Raw genomic sequence first — 14,741 nt, 5'->3', positions numbered from 1 at the left:
TCCAACATAGTCTGAGAAGCAGCAATGAAGCGGAGCTGGTCATGATGATGTGACCATAGAAAAAGATGGGAGGTAAGCTAGTAAGTCTCAGCACATTCTGATGTAGGAGTGCTTTCTCCTAGCAAGAGTTTTATGAAATGGCATTTCTGCTTTTGGTTCTGAACACTGAGGTCCTAATAGAGACACTCATTTAATATCATTTTATCACCGAGTCACCTAGCACTGCTCGACTTCACACGCAGTCCCTTAACAATGCATGCTTTAGCCCCTGGAGGGAGCAGACTGTGCATCTGGCCCGATTCTCCCCCTCCTGCAACAATACAGAAACCCCCAGTGGTATCCTCACATACCATAGGTCATGTAAGTGCAGAAAGAAAAAGTATATACTAACAGGTAAATCTAACACAATGGTTCTCAAGCTGTGGATCAAGACCACAAAGTGAAGGGAGAGGTCATATTAGTAGCTGAGGTCAAAGACACAGGGTTGCTCTTCTTCTCCTTCCATCTGAGCCTCCATTATAACCTCTGCTCAGCAGCAGCAGTCAGTATGGTCTGGAGCCTGTGAGTCATTTAATGTTCACAGGTCCTGCCCCATCCTCCTGTATGGGCTTCCTTTTCGAGTTTCAAGCATGCTTCCAAGTGAAAAGTAATTTCATGTAAAAAGCAAGCCAAGATACCTATGGGGCGCTTCTACTAAGCCGCATAGGTTCCTACGCGTGCCAAAATGGATTTACCGCCTGGTTACCGCGTGGCTCTTGTGGTAATTTCAATTTTGGCACAAGTTTTATTTTCTGATGCGTGTAGACCATTACCGCCCCGTTACTGCGTGAGACCTTACCGCTTTTTTTTGTAGGTGCACTAAAATTCTACGCATGCCCAAAACACGCATCTACACTACCGCAGGCCATTTTTCAGCGCACCTTAGTAAAAGGACCCCTATGTAAAGCCTTCCTATGACAGTTCCTGTCTGCTCAGTTCACTAGTTAACATCTGTGTTTTAAACAGTTACTGCACAGTAAAAATTAATTAGTACCAATACAATATTTCTCAGCAGGTAACGTCATTGATCAAAGTCACAGCTCTTGAGGTTGGCATCACCTCGCAGTTAATTATTTTCCCGGAGAACAACCCTCACCTCCCAGACTTATCTGTGTATAATAACCAAGGAGGAGGAAAAGATCCACCAAAATTAACATGTACTGCCACCATATTTTGATACAGAGCTGAGATGCCCGTTGATGAAGGGTCTGTCGCACATGCTCAGTGCTATGGAAACCATCACCAGCAGCAGATACAGCAAGTCCCTTCACCAGTCTCCGCTCTTCTAGCATTCTTCATCCAGTTAACAACCTTGATCTTTTAACTTTTGATTGCATGACTTTTTTTTCTTCTCAGATCTTGCAATTTGAAATAAAAACGTTTTGAGATGTTGAAAGTAAAACATCACCTACAAGACGCAAAAATCTCCAGTCACAGTTTCACTGCTCCAAAGAAACAAATTGGCCACAAGAAGTACTATTTCAAAGCTATTCTGTGCTAGATTGTATATATACATGTCTCTAAATACAGCGGAGATATTAATTTATGTACACCATCTGAAATATATACCTACAGCAGCACATAAAGTTATAAAGCAAACACAGAAATACTTTTTTACCCTGAAGGAAAGGGACTAAATTCTCGTGTTCAAAAAATAGATTTGATTCTTTCAGAAAAAAGAATTCTTATTTCATACAACAAATTAATTTCTTTAAAAAAATTTAAGTGCATCTATTTGTGCACACACCCACAGCAATACTGAAATGCCAAAGAAAGCTTGCATCGCCTATTGCTCCCCGGCTCGGACTGCTTGGTTGGTATCTTCTGGATGGATTGGAGGAATTTTGGTGCTCAGCTGTGTATAAATGTAAGGCCAGATTTTATTTGTCTCCGTCCCAGAATATGTGTGTAGGATACCTCGGTTTCTGAAAAACAGGATAGAGTACAAAAATTAAACTTTTTTTTTTAACCAGTATAATTTCCTCCTGCTCCTTTGTACTTCCAGCTCAAATCAGAATCATGACCGAGATCATGTGTAATAAGCCTTTGCTTGCACTTACATGGAGACTTTCCCCCCTATTTTATACCCCACCCTCAATCTGGTTCTTGCAGTGAAAGTCCTAGGCTGGGGGCCATGCCCCCTAGCTCCAGCTATCACAGACCCTCAATCCAAGAACTAGCAGAGCAATTCTATAAACTAGGTGCTAAAATTTACTCGTGTATTACATGTGTAAATGTTTAGAATACTAACATTACACATGTATTTGCACACATGTGCATATATTCCAGCATGCTACTAAACCCCATTCTGCAAATACCCACTTAATTTACACAGGGCTCCTTTTACAAAGCTGCAGTAAGCACTAATGCATGCTTACCACAGCTGAAAAGGACTTAGTACAGGACGCACTGAGGCATCCCAAAGTAACTTTGCAATATATGCGTACAAACTGTGTGAAAAAAAAATATTTTTTTTTCACCAAGGGGGCATGTCTGCTAATCAGTTGGAGGCCGACCAAATTTCGGTTTCAGTTACGGTGCCAAAACTGGTCCAAAATCCTTTTTCTGCTTGGTTTCAGCCTTGGCCTTGGACAAAAGGCTACAGCCATGGTTTCAATTTCAGCCAAAGCCTGATCATGTGGTTTCAGTGAAAGCCAAAAGTTTGTGCTTTGTCCTGTATCTCTCAAGAGACTGCTGAAAGAGGTCATGGCAGCCATATTGAGAGTACAGCCGACATGGGCAAGAGTGACTGGGGATCACTGTTGCCCTGACTATACCACTAGACCCATAACAAAAGGAAGAGGACAAACAAAATGAAAAATATTCTCTAAAGGGAAAATGCAGTATCATAACCCTCAAATCCCAAAGAGCAAAATCATATATTGTAAATGTGACTCACAAATAAACATCAAAACTGTAGGTATGCCCAAAAGTCGTATATAATCATCACACACTCATACAACGATATCATTCCGAAAAATATATCCATCTACAATTTATAATATGTCCTTATCTTATTCATGGGTCCTGACATGGCCTATGTTTCGCAAACCACTTTCTCAAGGAACCCAGAATCAAACTGCTAAATGACCATGCCAGCCCCTCACTCACAAATCATCCATTTCAAGAAAGACGTTGGTCTTTCATTATTTATTATATATATACATATATATATATATATATATATATATATATACATACATACATACATACATAGGAGCCAACTTTTCAAAATTATTGGGGGTGCCAAGCCCAATGAAAATAGCCCCTCCCTGGACACATACAAGGAATTTTCTCAATATTGGGGGTGCTCAAGCACCCACAGCACCCACAGAGTCGACTCCAATGTGTATATATATATATTTATTTATTTTTTTCTGGCTTGGATACTATTTGGGTGATTCTAAAGAATTCCCAGGCTCATTTGGGTATGATGATGATGAAGTGCAGAAGCTAGATTCTATGAGAAAGGCACTTGCAGTGATTGTTTTCAAGCACAAGTACTGGTCAGTTTATAATGTTAGTAGGGAAATTATATTACAATGCAATGAAGTTTTTTATATTAGAATTTGAGAAATATATTGCTCTTGATTTTAATTTTTCAGAGACTATAGTCCTCACATCAATGGGCTTTTTTATTCTGGATTGTGCATCAGGCTGGTATAATGTCTACAGTGTAGACCACTGTCTGGATTCCTTTACCCTATTTTAGTAAGAATCTATATCATGTTTGTCCTTAATCAGTTTTATAACTGCATACAAAACAGGACGCATAAAAATCTGGTAACCATGATCTATCTATTTATTTTACGCGTTCTCACAAGGTTCCTATATCGGAGGATATTTAACTTGCCAGACTTGTTGAGAAGTCTTTATTAAAATGGCTCTCCCAGTTGTTGGCCTGTGCTTGCCATTCTTGGGATTGGAGGGTAATAATCTCCTGCGGGTTTAGCAGAGGGCTGCCCAACTGCAAGCTCTGGCAATCCCCAGTGGGCCTTATTGTAACATAGTAAGTGATGGCAGATAAAGACCTGAATGGCCAATAGTCACATTCATTCTCAATTCTAGATTAAGTAGAGGATTAAAATCAACAATGAACGTTAATCATGGTCTTCCTTTGTTGTTTCTGGGACACAGACCGTAAAAGTCCCTGTCCTTATGTTCCAACTTCTGGAGTTGCCATCAAAGCCTATCCAAATCAGTCTTGTCATATACGGGACACACTGTAAAAGTCTGCACAGCACTGTCCTCATTATAAATGTATTTTATTGCATTTGTATCCCACATTTTCCCACCTATTTGCAGGCTCAATGTGGCTTACAATATTCCGTTATGGCATTCGCCATTCAGAGTAAGAAGATACAATTGGTGTAGCATGGAATACATGGATGGCAATGTAGAATTAATCTTATAATGTTTCAGAGTAAAAGGTACAGTTGGTGTTCCATGGAGTGCATGGATATCAATGTAGAAATTAAGCAAACAGATATATCGAAAAAGTGTTCAGAGTATAGTAGAAATGGTGATGTGTTATAATTAAATTATTGCTCATTATGGTATGCTTGTTTGAATAGATAAGTTTTCAGAGATTTACGAAAATTGATTAGCTCGTGATTTGTTTTTTAAATTCCGTGGCAATGCATTCCACAGCTGCGTGCTCATGTAGGAAAAGCTGGACGCATGTGTTAGTTTATATTTTAGTCCTTTGCAGCTGGGGAAGTGTAGATTAAGGAATGTGTGGGCTGATTTTTTAGCATTCCTGGGCGGCAAGTCAACAAGGTCTATCGTGTAGGCCGGGGCATCTCCATGAATGGTTTTATGAACTAGCGTGCAGATCTTGAATGCGATACGTTCTTTAATTGGATGCCAGTGTGATTTTTCTCTTAGGGGTTTTGCACTTTCGTATTTTGTTTTTCCGAATAGGAGTCTGGCTGCAGTGTTCTGGGCTGTTTGAAGTTTCTTGATCATATATTCTGTACAGCCAGCATGGAGTTTCCGTCGAAGCACTCTCCAGCCCATCCTAAACCAGTGCTAAATACGGCACTCAGACCGTACAAGCCAGCCCAGCACCGGCTTTAGTTGATACAGCCAGAGCTGCCATCAAAGCACCACTTGATATGCAAACACATAGGCAACCCTTTAAGTTTTGTGTTTTTTTACATCATTCATTTTCTAATTAGAGATCCTCTGTGTTCATCCCACGCCATTTTGAATTCCGCCAAAGTTTTTTAGGGAGGACATTCAAGGCATCAACCACCCTCTCCGTGAAAAATAATAATTTTCCCACATTACTCCTAAGTCTACTACTCCATTGGTTCACATTCACACAACCAAACTTTAGTTTTCGGTTTTGACCAAAACCAGGTGATAAGTTTCAGCAGCAGTTTCAGTCGGCCTCTATAATCAGTTAGCACATCTGCATTCCCACTTGCTGATTAGCGCGTGAGCCCTTACTGCCTACAAAATAGGTGGTGTTAAGGCCTCACTCTATTTTCCCAGTCCCACACAGTTACTCTCCATTTCTTTCAGCTCCTCTTCTGTCTGCAGCTTGTGTCCCCTCCGTCTGCTTTTCTTCCTCTCTCCCAGATCATGTCTCCTCCTGCCAGCAACCTTCCCCAACACAGCTCATGCCCCCTCTGACCTTCATAGCCTGTGCCTACTCCTGACCCACAGCTACTACTACTACTTCTATTTAGCATTTCTATAGCGCTACAAGGCGTACGCAGCGCTGCACAAACATAGAAGACAGTCCCTGCTCAAAGAGCTTACAATCTAATAGACAAAAAATAAATAAAGTAAGCAAATCAAATCAATTAATGTGAACGGGAAGGAAGAGAGGAGGGTAGGTGGAAGAGAGGAGGGTAGGTGGAGGCGAGTGGTTACAAGTGGTTACGAGTCAAAAGCAACGTTAAAGAGGTGGGCTTTCAGTCTAGATTTAAAGGTGGCCAAGGATGGGGCAAGACGTAGGGGCTCAGGAAGTTTATTCCAGGCGTAGGGTGTAGCGAGACAGAAGGCGCGAAGTCTGGAGTTGGCAGTAGTGGAGAAGGGAACAGATAAGAAGGATTTATCCATGGAGCGGAGTGCACGGGAAGGGGTGTAGGGAAGGACGAGTGTGGAGAGATACTGGGGAGCAGCAGAGTGAGTACATTTATAGGTTAGTAGAAAAAGTTTGAACAGGATGCGAAAAAGGATAGGGAGCCAGTGAAGCGACTTGAGGAGAGGGGTAGTATGAGTAAAGCGACCCTGGCGGAATACGAGACGGGCAGCAGAGTTTTGAAACGATTGGAGAGGGGAGAGGTGACTAAGTGGGAGGCCAGCAAGAAGCAGATTACATTAATCTAAACGAGAGGTGATAAGGGTGTGGATGAGGGTTTTGGTAGAGTGCTCGGAAAGAAAGGGGCGGATTTTACGGATGTTGTAAAGAAAGAAATGACAGGTCTTGGCAATCTGCTGGATATGAGTAGAGAAGGAGAGAGAAGAGTCAAAGATGACCCCAAGGTTTCGAGCTGAGAAGACAGGGAGAATGAGAGAGCCATCAACAGAAATAGAAAACGGGGGGGGGGGGGGGGGGGGGGAGGTGGGTTTGGGGGGGGGGAAATGAGAAGCTCGGTTTTGGTCATGTTTAATTTCAGGTGGCGTTGAGACATCCAGACAGCAATGTCAGACAAGCACGCTGAAACTTTGGTGCTGTGGAGGACTTGCAGCTCCACTATCAGTCCATGTCCCCTTTACAGCTTCTTTCTGCTTCTTCCAGCATTTCAGAGCAGCATTGTCTCTCTTAACTAGTAACCTCTTCCCATTCCCTTCACCTCTTCCTTGCTCCCTTTATTACTCTCCCAGTACTTCTCTGTCTTTTAAAGAAAATCTTAACTGCTATAGGCATAGGAGCCGACTCTGTGGGTGCTTCAGCACCCCCAATATTGATAACATTCCTTGAATGTGTCCAGGGAGGGGTTATTTTCACTGGGGTTAGCACCCCCAATAATGTAAAAAAGGTGGCTCCTATGCAGTGGCATAGGCAAGGGTGGGCCCAGGCCCACCCACTTTGGGCTCAGGCCCATCCAGTAGCAGCACACCTATGATGTGGCTTACAGGGATTTCCAAGTCCCACCAGTTGAAAACTCCCAACAACTGTCCCTCCTGCATTCCTTGTAAATAGCAGATCTTCGCCTGCAGCGAGCAGCAGCTGATACATACAACTCACACCAGCCCCACAGCCTTCCCTCTGACGTATTCCTGCCTATGCGGAAACAGGAAGTTGTGTCAGTGGGAAGGCTGTGGGGCCAACATGAGTGCATTAGTTGCTGATCACTGCTGGTGAAAATCTGCTATTTAAAAGATATGCTGGAGAGGGGGGATGTTTTGAGAGACCATATAGCATGCAGGTAAGAGAAGGGAAGGAGAGACCAGATCACCTGTGGGATGGGGCGGGATTCTTCTGCCCACCCATCTTGGGCCCAGGCCCACCCAAAATTGGGTGTCTGGCTACGCCCTTGCTCCTATGGCTATAGGTATTATTTTGGCAACATAGGTAAAGTTGTCGTGCCAATAAGATTATCTGAATCTGTCTGTTCTTTTTCTCAATGTGTCTGTTTCTGTACTTGTCATCCCCACAGGCAGCTGCTAGGCTACAGCAAGTTGCAACTCCCTCCTCCTCTGCAGTCTATTGGACAGACACCTCTAGCCAGTAGCCTGCAGGGGGAGGTGGGAGCAGTAGCTAGGATACAGAAGCACTTCCTTCCTGTGTTTTCCTGTAAGTTTGTATGGTGTTTACTGCCCCAGATCTGTAGACTTACAGGGAAATTTACTGGGGGTGCTCAGGTACCCACAGAGCTGGTGCCCTGAGCCTGCGATAGATGCTGCTGTTTGTAAGCTACGCGGGTGGCTCCTCGTGTTTCAAGTCTTGAACGTATTACACACTGGTCTGTTGGACATAAAAACCTAAATTTTGTTCATTGATCTACAGTACTCCTGACGAAGGCCTGCATGCCGAAACATGGCCCGTGTTGGGTTTTTACCTGTATGTTGCATTTTCAAATATGGATTTACTTGTTTTTGATGCTATTGAAGAATAAACCTCGTTTTTGGATTATCTACTACTGGTTGAATTGGAACTTGTTTTGCGATGACCTCCACTCTTGTGCTGTCTTCTTGGTTTTGTGGATGGTTTTACCTTTTTGTTTGTTTGGAATTTTTTTTTGCAAAATATTGGTGGAGCCATGGCTCCTGTGGCCAACCCTATTCCACTGCATATGGAAAAATTAATACTTAGGGGATCAGGTCAAAGTGGAACATGTGGTTGTAATTCCAGTAATCTGACTGGTTGACACACAGCAAAACATTTCAAAAGAAATGTCCTATGCTGAATGTCCTCAACTTTTCAGAGGCATGGCGCTTGGCTTTTGCTATCACGGCAGTTTTTAGTGAATGTATAAAAAGCAGCCTTTTCCATTAACAAGGCCCAAGTCTGATCAGGGTGTTGGTGGCTGCTTGGTCCCAGTTTTGCATCAAACAGCATGTTGCCTGCAAATTCCGTCGGTCTCTTTTGCAGCCTGGAAAAGACCTGGGTATAGCAACACAGCATCACAAAATCCTCCAGCAGTACTCAGCACAACAAATTAGAGTAACTCATTTTTATTTTCCCCCAGGTGTGTAGCAAAGGATGAGCCATGGCACCTTCATTTTGAGGTCAGGCCCTCCCCGTCAGTGGCAGCAGAAGTAGCCAATGAGAAGAGAACTGAAGGTGTCGTCACATTCAACATCCACATTCCTTAATGCCCATCCAGGTTAACCTCAAGCCCCTCAAGAAATCACTGCCACTGTTCTCCCCCCTCAAGAAACCATGAGAGATGGCTCTAAAGTCACACTGATGATGATCAGGTTGGGTAGGGCTTTCAAGACTACACTGCAGGAGGTGTCCGACAGTATACCGAGACTTCAGCTGATGCAGTTGCTATACGTTATTTCCGTGAATAAACGTGTTTATCCACAAAACATGCACCTTTGAAAATAACTGCCCCCTTCCCTCCCCCTGCTTTGGAGAAACATACACATGGAGCACAATTCAGTAAATGGCAGCAAAACTTAAGTACCACGTGGTGGCTGAACACAAGAATCCCACGAGGAAGGCAATAAAGATCCAAAAAGCGGGAAATGGAAGAAAGCTCAACAAACAATGGGACTTGAAAAATATGGAACAGTACTTTTATTCGTATAATGTATAAAACAGTTCCTTTGTTACCATTATATAAGAGACTCTTCTTTTGTTGCTGTTACATGGAAGACGCGATAGGGCACCGTGTTTCGGCTCAGGGTGCCTGCCTCAGGAGGCTTTAAAAAGCTTCTCATCGAAAATCAGATATACTTTCCAGCAAATCTCTAAAGAGATCACAAAGAAAACTGCTCCTCTGCAGTCTGTGCAAACCGCGTCACATAGGCAGGCACTCTGAGACGAAACACGGTGCCGCGTCGAGTCTCACACAGCAACAAAAGATATATAATAGTAACAAAGGAACTGTTTTATATGTCTCATGCCATTTTTGAACCAACTAATTTCATTCAGTTTTGCGCTACAGACCGTAAAGCACCCCGAGACCTCCCACTCATATTTTTCATGTACTCAGGGTATCAACAATAAATATGCATGAGAAATTTGCATTCACTACCTCTCTTGTGTATAAATTTATTTATGCATATTCATTCTGGGAGTCCCAAGAACCCAGCTGGCTAGTTGTGTCCTGAGTACTGGACTTAGAACCCCTGATACAGACTTAAGAAAGCACCGAATAAGTAGAGACATCTAGTGGAGAAGTGAGCGTGATGCAGAGGATAATAAATGGGCACCTAGATGTGCTGGGTTGTCCCATGCCCAGCTGTCATTAGTCATGATATTCAATGTTTCTAAAAACAGCTGTCATCTTAACAGACTACCCCACCACTAATATGATTACTTTAGAGCTATAAAGAAGCCTGCACTATCGGAAGATTTGTTTCCATTGCCCCAGGTACAAAAAAATAAGTATGTGTATATAATATGTAAACTACTTTGATTGCAAACAGGAAAGGCACAGAAATGTGGTTTATCAAATCCCGTCCCCTTTCTCTTTCAATAGCTCTCATTTTTCAGATTCAGGTAAGACACAAAGTTAATAAAGAACAGTCCAAAGAAGCAGGCTGGATAGATTCAGCCTCAGAAACTTCCTACACACGTTTCCAATGCTGTAATATAGCAGTATGGAAAATAAGCGATATCAGGGTTAAACCTGTTTGGAGAAACGACAGACTGATAAGTCTGAATCAAAAACTGTCAGATGACACTGAGTGACCATTAAAATATGAGCCGGCAGATACATGAGAACGAGACTAAGTCTATTCAGTTCTGCGATTGCATTAGCTCAGGCTACGGATACCGGAGAAAGCCATAAAATGATTTTTAATAATTTATCACTGTGCAAGCAATCCTCTCAGGATACAGACAGACATTCACCCATCCACAGGAAGCTTATCAGAAAAGCAAGGCAACGTACAAGGAGAAATACACAGAGGGAACGATTTATCTGTACAGTATCAAGAAAAGAAGGTTAATAAAGATAACGACAATTTATTTTTATTCTCTTGACACCAAGAGTCAGGCAATTAGTAATGTGATAGCCCATTGCTGGCAATTGGCAAGCCTGGAGGACGGCAGCTTAAGATAATGCATTTTGGACTGTTACTAAACTCCATACTCATGGAGGCATCTTTAAAGCTTCAAGTCCCAGAAAAACAGGAAGACCCAAATTCACTCCCAGACACTGGTTACTTAAGCGCTAATCCCTATGGAAATTTTACTATAACTAGAAATTGTTTTCAATGTATGAATTTTTCTGGTTCTAAACAAAAGGTCATAAAAAAAAAGACCATTCTTAAAAAGGATCATGAGATCATGCAGCCTTTTGCAGGCTGACTCTAAAGTCAATTACTTATCTATTTAGGTGGGTTTGGATTTTGCTCACACCTTTGTCAGTTGTACATATATATACATAAGTACATAAGTATTGCCATACTGGGAAAGACCAAAGGTCCATCAAGCCCAGCATCCTGTTTCCAACAGTGGCCAATCCAGATCACAAATACCTGGCAAGATCCCAAAAAGTACAGAACATTTTATACTGCTTATCCCAAAAATAGTGGATTTTCCCCAACTCCATTTAATAACGGTCTATGGACTTTTCCTTTAGGAAGCCGTCCAAACCTTTTTTAAACTCCGCTAAGCTAACCGCCTTTACCACACTCTCTGGCAACGAATTCCAGAGTTTAATTACACGTTGTAGTTCAAGGCGAGTCACATTCAGGTACAATTCTGTCCCTGGAGGGCTTATAATCTAAATTTGCACCTGAGGCAGTGGAGAGTTAAGTGATTTGCCCAGGATCACAAGGAGCAGTAGCAGCGGGATTTGAACTGGGCTTCCCTGGTTGTCAGCCTGGTCCTCTACACACGAGGCTACTCCTCCACTGCTACTATTCCACGTTACTATCTAGTACTATATATATCACTTCTTGGCCAAAGGTTCTGAGCTTTGGGCTTAAGATCGTTCCTTCTTGGACTTCTGGCTAAGATTAAGAACTTGTATAATAGAGGTGAGTCAGCAGAGCAGTAAATGGCTCAAGAAAAATAAAATATTAACATATGAAAGGGACCCATTTCGTAACCTTCATTAAGGTTTTGCACTTAACATTTGTTAACAAAGTTAAAATGTGTTGTGTGCAAACTCGCTTCTGTAAATGGAAAGGGACATTCCAGGCACTTAAGGGAAAACAGTTGTGCTGCTACCAGAAGGCAATGGTTGCTACCATGCATTATCTGCATGGCCACTAATGAAGAATGCATCCGGGGTGGATCGCCGATGTGCACCCCCCCCCCCCCCCCGGGTGCATTTTTAGCTGCGCGGCTCTCGGCTCCACTGGCTCCCTGCTTCCTCTGCCCCGGAACAGGAAGTAACCTGTTCCGGGGCAGAGGGAACAGGGAACCAGCAAAGCCGACAGGCACGCGGCTGCTCTCTGCACCCCTCCAGCAGCGTGCACCCGGGGCGGACCGCCCCCACCGCCCTGCCCTTGGTACACCGCTGATTAAGTGCTCCACATTATCTGCTGAGTTAGCAGAACAAGTACCAACCACTCCTGCGCTACAAACAAGGCACCCCCTTAGAATGAATTTCCACATCGACATTTTTAATGTGGCAGTTAATGCAGCACGTTGACTGCTGTTTGAGATCAAATGTTAAACAACTAACATAGTTTAGTAGCTAGGCCCCGTAACAAGCAATCTAGTGAATTCCCTTGTTTATTCACCGATTCACACAAATGTGTTAAGCAGAACAACTCAAACATTTGCATGAATGAACCCTTCTGAACTGGTGCTAAGCTCACAAGTTTCAAACCTATGCTAATTCAATCCCATTAAGTATACCACATGTGTGATACACATACATGTTATTTTAATTCTTCATTACTTAAAATCTAATTTTACAAAAGTTACAGGTTGTTATCTAGTTAGTTCTGGTACATCACTGGTCACCAAATCATCAGTGAACTTTTAAGAAATGCTGTAACATACTTGTATAATTCTATTACAGGCTTTGCAACATCCTTATATTGCCTAAGCCTTGAAGCGAGAGCATCAGGTTTGTCGTCTTCACGTTGAACAAGAGGTTCCCCAGTAACGTCATCGATGCCCTAAAAACAAAAACAGAGACCCAGTGATATTGATAATCATGTAACAAACATACACTGCATACTGTCCTCACACATCTCATTAAAATTAGATACTACTATTTGGGATGACCAGGCCCATACAATTTCCCGCTATAAGTCAGAGGGTTTGGCTATGACAAAAACATCCTTCCCATCTGCTTGACCCTGCCTAGGAATGCCTAAGCCAACCATGATCCACCTCAGAATGCCTGTTTTGATTATATTCAGACATTTTCCACCACTAAAGACTTGTGTATTTCATTCTTATTCTCAATCAAGCATGATATTGGAAGATTGGAGGGTGGCCAATGTAATGCTGATTTTTTAAAAAAGTTCCAGAGGTGATCCGGGAAATTATAGACCAGTGAGCCTGATGTCGGTGCCGGGCAAAATGGTAGAGACTATTATAAAGAACAAAATCACAGAGCATATTCAAAAGCATGGATTAATGAGACAAAGCCAACATGGATTTAGTCAAGGGAAATCTGCCTCACCAATCTATTACATTTCTTTGAAAGGGTGAACAAACACGTGGATAAAGGTGAGCCGGTCGATATTGTGTATCTGGATTTTCAAAAGGCGTCTGACAAAGTACCTCATGAAAGACTCCAGAGGAAATTAGAGAGTCAAGGGATAGTAGGTAGTGATCCATTGTGGATTAAAAACTGGTTAAAAGATAGAAAACAAAGTAGGGTTAAATGGTCAGTATTCTATATGGAGAAGTGTAGATAGTAGAGTTCACCAGGGGTCTGTGCTGGGCCACTGCTTTTTAAAATATTTATAAATGATCTAAAGATGGAATTAACTAGTGAGGTAATTACATTTGCTGATGACACAACATTATTCAAAGTTGTTAAATCACAAGAGGATTGTGAAAAATTACAAGACGACCTTACAAGACTGGGAGACTGGGCATCCAAATGGATGATGACGTTTATTGTGAGCAAGTGCAAAGTGATGCATGTGGGAAAGAAGAACCCGAATTATAGCTATGTGATGCAAGGTTCCACATTAGGAGTCACTGACCAGGAAAGGGATATAGCCATCATTGTTGATACGTTGAAACCCTCTGCTCAGTGTGTGCCTAAGAAAGCAAATAGAATGTTAGGTATTATTAGGAAAGGAAATACAAAACATCAGCTATTTGGATGTGCAAATTAGTAAAGCTAAATCATCTTTTGACATCACAGTATACCGGAAGAAGACTGATGTCAACAGCTTGTTACAATATACAAGCTGTCACCCAAGGTGTTTCAAGAATAGTCTCCCTTTTTCTCAGATGTTGAGATATCGTCGTTTATGCTCAGAAACAGCAAATTTTCGAGAACAAGCAAGAACACTTAGCAAGCGTTTGCACCAAAGGGGTTACCCGAAGAATATCGTGAGACAAGCATACCGAAGAGCAAAATTTAACCATCGAGAGACATTACTATGCCCGAATAACAACAATGTGAGACCCAGTGATGAAGAAGATTTTATCACTTGTGTTTTACGTTTCGATAAAGATGCACCAGGGGCGTAGCTACGGGTGGGCCTGGCTGGGCCCAGGCCCACCCAATTTCAGCCAGGCCCGCCCAGCGCCAGCCCCAGCACCCATTGCCGGCCACTGCTGCTTTTCCTGTTGAGCAGCAGGGCCGGCGCTACAAAAAGAAGAAGCGCTAACGGCGCTAAGGACGAGAAATGTTAAAAAAAAAAAAAAGCGCGGCACCGGCAGGCACTGACTCGGCAGCCTTGAGGCATTGGCTGCTGGCTCGGAGCCTGCGAGCCAGCAGCCAATGCCTCAAGGCTGCCGAGACAGTGCCTGCCGGTGCCGCGCTTTTTTTTTTTTTTTTTAAACATTTCTCATCCTACGGTCCTTAGCGCCGTTAGCGCTTCTTCTTTTTGTAGCGCCGGCCCTGCTGCTCAACAGGAAAAGCAGCAGTGGCCGGCAATGGGAGCTGGCGCTGGCATGCAGGGCGGGCCTCGTCGAA

At 42.9% G+C, this 14,741-nt stretch overlaps 1 protein-coding gene across 3 annotated transcripts in view; it reads right to left on the bottom strand.

Moving 5' to 3' along the window:
* Positions 1 to 1,379: 1,379 nt before the first annotated feature.
* The window catches only part of AK4 (adenylate kinase 4), an 82,609-nt gene continuing 69,247 nt past the window's right edge, over positions 1,380 to 14,741 (bottom strand). For all 3 annotated transcript variants that reach the window (XM_030206930.1, XM_030206928.1, XM_030206929.1), the window contains exons 5-6: positions 12,635 to 12,753; positions 1,380 to 1,964 (exon numbers count right to left, since the gene is read on the bottom strand). In XM_030206930.1, coding sequence (XP_030062790.1) covers positions 1,826 to 1,964; positions 12,635 to 12,753 — 258 coding nt within the window. In that variant the 3' untranslated portion in view covers positions 1,380 to 1,825. The remainder of the gene's footprint in view (positions 1,965 to 12,634; positions 12,754 to 14,741) is intronic.

This window comes from Microcaecilia unicolor, chromosome 6 (genome assembly GCF_901765095.1).
Source record: "Microcaecilia unicolor chromosome 6, aMicUni1.1, whole genome shotgun sequence".
Classification (NCBI taxonomy): domain Eukaryota; kingdom Metazoa; phylum Chordata; class Amphibia; order Gymnophiona; family Siphonopidae; genus Microcaecilia; species Microcaecilia unicolor.
This window is presented reverse-complemented; position numbering and strand designations above follow the sequence as displayed.